General features: G+C 44.7%; 1 protein-coding gene across 1 annotated transcript in view; it reads right to left on the reverse strand.

The window, feature by feature from the left end:
• Positions 1–4935, reverse strand: part of lrig1 (leucine-rich repeats and immunoglobulin-like domains 1) — a 94492-nt gene extending 89557 nt beyond the window's left edge. The window contains 1 exon segment of the mRNA XM_084315804.1: positions 3945–4935. Coding sequence (XP_084171930.1) covers positions 3945–4162 — 218 coding nt within the window. The 5' untranslated portion in view covers positions 4163–4935.
• Between the last annotated feature and the right edge of the window lie 1065 nt (positions 4936–6000).

Below are 6000 nucleotides of genomic sequence, written 5' to 3' on the forward strand. Positions count from 1 at the left end.
ATTTCACTTGGCACCAGGTGCCGGAGGCAGGGACGGACAAGGGGATTAATAAAGTATCCATCTAACATGCTCGGTGTGAAGCCTCAGCACGGAGCGCAGGCCTGGATACTATCACACGCTCTTCCCAGAGGGTTGAAGGATGAAGTTTGGACACAGGGTAGAATCAGCAGCCTCGTCGGCCTGCGACACTGGTACTGGTTTTGGCCGCGTCACATATCTACGAACGGTACAGACATTTTCCTATGACCTCATCAGTTGTCTGCCGTCCATCCTAAACGAGTTTCATTTCTAGCGTCTTTGTCTGTTATAGAGAGATCAGGATATGGCACTACTAATCACAATAATACACACTGTCTTTCTATTCCCTGAACTACTGAATCCTATCATCTGTATGTCATCTTCAAGAACAAGAACAAGAACATGGTATACAGCATACGTCATATAAATCTAGTAGGGCTGGGAATTAAGAGGGCAGACAGTTGTCCCCAAATTTGAACTACTCAAAAAGGTAAATGAGAATCCCTTCCAAGTAGTTTTATGTCAGAATCCTCTGTTAAAACCCCCTGCCTTTTCATAATTGCAAACATTCCCAAAACAATTATTGTCATTGCTTCTGGACAGGTACCTGAGGGAAATATAGAGAGAAAGATAAGAGAGATAGAGAGTGCTAGGGACTAGGGATGGGCATTTTTAAGAAGAATCCAGATCGATTGATCGCATGCTGCTTATACTCGAGTGATCGTGTATTACCCGAAAAGAAAAGAAAAAAAATCAAAAGATTTGAACATTTTTTTTACTTAATTTTGTTCATTCACGTATATGTTTAAGGAAACCAACAAACAGTAATCTTACACATACATGTGAAACAAATATGTAAAAAAATATATATATATTATTAATAATTTAAGATCGATTTTTCTCATAGCTACGAGTAATCGATTACTCACGCCCATCCCTACTAGGGACTTCACAATTATGAAAGCACGTATTTTTACAGTCTATGGAAGGCACTAATTTAGGTCAAAAGCACGTCACGATTGACGAGATGGGACATTATTTTATTCGTAATGGTGGATATAGCTCCTGTTGTGAGTTGTGTACCCATAATTGAGTTGATCTGTTTGGATGAACTTGCGCAGCAGCCCCCAGTCCTCAGTTCCCATCTCTGCTGTGCTCAGCAGTCAATCAAGCAGAGAGAGAGAGCCGAGAGGCAGAGAGGAGAGACGGAGAGAATCAGACATGCATGTAGCGAGGTGCCCAAATATTAACTAATAATATCAATGTTTCATTTGATCACATCATTACAGTTCGATCAATTCATATTTTGCCAGCTCCAATCGATATTCGAGAGAAGAAGAAAAGAAAATAGAGTGACATGACATCCCTACTGGGTATTGTTTGAAATGGTACAGAACCAATACCAGAGCAGTACTTTTTGCAGAACTTAGTTCATGGTGCAGGTACTAGAAATGCTTCTGGCTCCATGGCAACAGCTAAAAGGCAATATGTGCCAAAAGAGCTTTGTGTTGATGTATCCCTCCTCAACCATGTTGGACACTAAAGTATTGATAATTGGCATCGGTCGTCTCAACATTTTTCAATACCGAACAACAGTATCGATTTCATTCAATCGTTACCCGATGGGGACAAATTTAAACACCCAGCCCTACCGTCCCCACTTGACTGCCAGTGCCTACAATGCTTTCAATAAACTTTTAACAGCCTCCGTAAGTGTCGAGAGGAAAAAGGCCTACATGCTACTAAATGTGCAACACTGAATGGCAGTTTCCCTCGTGCCAGAAACCAACCCCTACCCCTTAACCCCCCCACCATAATAACACACACAAACAGGCAATACACACAAGAGTCCAAAATGACAAACTTCTGCCGTCAACATGAAAACGCTCCCAGTCCACTCTGGCACCCGGGCTTGAGGAGACTTTAATGGGATCTCACTCGGCCACAAATTGAAGCCCTCCCTCCCCGTCTCATCTGGTTTACAATAAACGTCTACTAATCTGGCTCTTTTACAAACCACAGAGGAAAAGAACCACCCTTTGCGCCAGCCGCCGCCGACACAAAAGGAAACGATCTAAAGTGGTGAGGAAACCCGCAACCCTAGGTGTTTTTAAAAAGATAATTCCGACACCATAAAAACCGTTCCCCTTTGAAACGGCGAGATTGCGGGTCCTTAAATCTCGACCGATAAGCTTGCGCCGAGATAACGCACGCACTGGGGCTTGGGAGCGAGACGTAACACACACACAGGGACACACACACACAGGGACAGGCACTGTGGTATCAAACGCACACCACATGGCTTAGGAGTCAGCTGTTTGGAATGGGACACTTGTCCTAGTTGTGTGCCGTTTGGTGAAGTGAAGAAGATCCGTGTGCGGGACAAACAGCGAACGTCCACTTGAACTTGGCCTAAGTGGTGCTTAGGATCGACGAGGCTACCTGGACACGAGCAGGGTTATTGGTGTTTATGGGGACCTTTTTTAAAAGTAGCATTCCTAGCTTCCCAGGGGAAGACAAACGGCCTCTCACACAGGAACCAGGGAGGGAGCCGGGGGAGTCAGCGGGCCGCTTTGGTCTTTAACCCCCGTTCCCAGCAAAACACACAGACACACATACACACTTAAACCCCCTAATGGCCCATTTGGTGATTTAGGCTTAAGTGAAACATTCCTCCTTAAAAAGCTCAATTGTCCTTAAGGATTCACAGTTGCCGTTCAAACGGCCCGGTGATAAAAATGCTGCATTTTGGAGCCGACATGTTGATAGGAAGCCGGGACATCAGAGTGCCGTGTTGTCTGTAAACAAATTGCCGTTTAGCGCAACAAAGTCTGATAAGTCGCTCACTCTCCGCGCAGACATTCTTTGGGAAATGTTCCCCAATTGTGGCCCACTTCCTAAATGAACCTGCAGACAGGGTGGCTATTGTGGTCGGAGCAGCCTTGAGGAATCCACACTTAATTGTCTAGAAATGTAATTTGGAAGGGCCGGCGCAGACCAAGTGGACCTGACTCACTGTCGGTCATAAATCTCTAAAAAGACATTTGGATGTTTTGACACATTTGGGTCCCATCTGTTTACTCAAACTGACACAATGTTGTGTTCATAATAACCACATTGGCAGACAAATAATGGATAGCCTGTCCAGGACAGTTGTAAGCACTTACCAGGCCGCAGGCCACATCAAAATAGACGTGACCGCTTTGATTTGGTACAATTTTACTTGCCCGATGATACTTTGGCATAACTTTTTTTATGCCAACCTTTGATAGTTGTCTGATTTGAGTAATGTGTCGCCCCAACATTTATTTACTGAATAAGAAAAACTGGTTTGTGACCAAAAGGTTGCTAGTTTGAATCCTCAACACCAGCTGGGATGTTAGGTGCGGGAAGTGAATGTGAATGGGCACAGTGCTCCAACCAGCTACTTTTAAGTCAAAGCAACCGTGAGCAAGGCATTACTGTTCAGTTCAGTGACAATCAGTGGAAAACTGTGGTGGTCATCAATTCCCAGGTGTGTATAACCCTCCCTCGAGGTTGTTGGCGTAAATAAGGACATCTTTTTGGCAAACACACTTGGTTAAATATCAAGGATGATGATCCCAAAAATGTGTCATTGACTATGCCACAGAGAAAATAAATACAATCATGACCGTGGCCAACTGTCAAGCGTAATTAGGTTTCCATAATAACGATATTGTTCTCGGACTGACAAATATACCACTCCTCGGTGGTCCTTACTGTAAACCAATCAGGCTACAACTTTATAACAATGTAGTAATGTCATGAGGAAGATACAAGGGGGGGCTGTGTGTGTGTGTGAAGCCTATACGTCCCCCTCATGCAACATTGTTATCCCGTTATGGGATGGTCAATAAATAGGCTCCGGGGGCAACTGGCCGCTCTCTCTCTCTAAAGCTACTTACAAGGAAACCGTCCGGAGTGGAAGGTCCAGCGGTGTCTCCGTCAGACCCAGCTCGCTACAGTCCACGGAGTCCCCGGTGCACGTACAGTTCTGGGCACACGGCACCACAACGGAGCCGCTCGATGATGATCCATAACCGAGTAACAACAGTTCAAACGACACAACTAAATAAAAAACATAGTGGGAAACCGATCCGATCCGTCCCGGGGACGCCGCCATTTTGTATCCAGCTTTGATAGCGCGGCCGCCACTGATCTCACCTCGGAGCCGCAGATTGGAAACCTAACGGGGTGTTGTTGTAGTCACATCAATTTGCTTTCTTTTGAAATCTTATTTGGGGATTAATAATTCAAACAAACGCGGGCGCAGTCAACAACACGATGTATCCTCCGAATAATAACAGTCATTTAGAAAAGCCTACAAGTTCCATGACTAACTTTCTCCTCTTGTATCCAACAGTCAGAGGTGAATCACAGTTTATCAAGCAAACGTAGTAGGCTCCGTCGAACTTGTCCATCGGCCCCAAATTTCAATGCAGGTTGTAGCAATTGTCCATAAAAGGCAAAAAAATAAGCAAAAAAAAAAGACTGGTCGTGCACTGATTTTTGATGCCGTGCAACAACGGAAGATGGCAAAAGGAATATCAGTGAAAACACAACTCCTGCTCGTTCAAACGACACTACATTGCAGGGAAAACTCGTGTCCAAACTGCCTTGAGTAGTAGTGTGACTTTAAAGTCGATGGTACTACAATGTTTTCACGTCCGTAAAGTAAACTGTAAAAAAAAACACTTGGCGAGAACATCCAGAAGAAGGAAAGCCTCCAGAGTTGTGATCTCTCGGTCGGAGCCGCTGCTGCTGCTGCGCTTCTGATTCTTCACCAAAAAAAACGCAACACTTTATTGTTTCGCGATCCCAACTTTGAAACACACGCTACCCGCTCAAAAGATCCGATTAATAGCCAAATCTGTAGCCCCCCGTTCCGACCGTATCCACCATGAGTTGTTCCCGTCTAGAGTTACTTTCTCTCCTCCTCTCTCTCTCTCTCAGGCGGAGCGCTCCATGTTGTCCCACGTTGGATGCACAGCAGCAGCGCTTCACGGGTCCCTCCCACATCCCCCGCTGCGATTGGCTGCTGCGGTTTGAGGAGCGGGTCAACCCCCTAATCTCACTGGCCGCCGCGCCGTCGCTCAAGTCGGAGAGCCCCACAGTGGCCAGCTGTCACTCACGAGCCGTTGACCCCGCCCATGTTTCCCACCCTGGGTGTGAAACGTGAAACCGCACCCCGCCTCTTTTCACTCTCACTGCGTCTTAAAGGGACAATGGCGGGCCTAAATCTCTATAATCGCATAATGATAACCCCTCATGATAATACACGTCGGTCCGGATTGTTTCACTGACCTCTAAAAGTTGTTTGTCAGCGACTTCAAAGTGAAAGCTTTGATGGGTGCTTTTGATAGTGGCGAGCTTCCAGTCAGGATCTATGGGTAACAGTACTGTATATTTGCATATCATATATGTCATCATAACTCATAAATGTAACACTAACAGTACTATATACCTGTATGTCATGTATGTCCCTCCCTATGCCATAAATGTCATGATGTCATGTATGTTGTGTATGTCATAAATGATAAATGTCACTGTGAATTGAAAATGGGGGACCCTGATGTAAACAAGACAAACGTCTTTCTCTGGTCTGCATCCCCTTAACAATTGTGTGTATTGAGCCGTACTGTATTGTACCGATTCTGCAATCTGTTAAATAAAGTTTTCATTCATTCATTCGTTCATTCGTTCATTCATTCATTCATTCATTCATTCATTCATTCATTCATTCATTCATTCATTCATTCCCCTTTGAAACAGAACTACTGGTGGATAGAAAATAGCACGCGTCGCCTCCATAATAAAGCCCAGATACCACAGGCGGAGGCTGTATGGGTTTCTGATTCCAAATGTTGATTCTGAACGGATGTTATTTGCTATAGTTCATCACGAGGTTCATAGTTTCATTAAATTATGAAAATGTTTACCAACAAAGAGTAAAAGTGTACC

Source organism: Notolepis coatsorum (genome assembly GCF_963971535.1).
Source record: "Notolepis coatsorum genome assembly, chromosome: 6".
NCBI lineage: Eukaryota > Metazoa > Chordata > Actinopteri > Aulopiformes > Paralepididae > Notolepis > Notolepis coatsorum.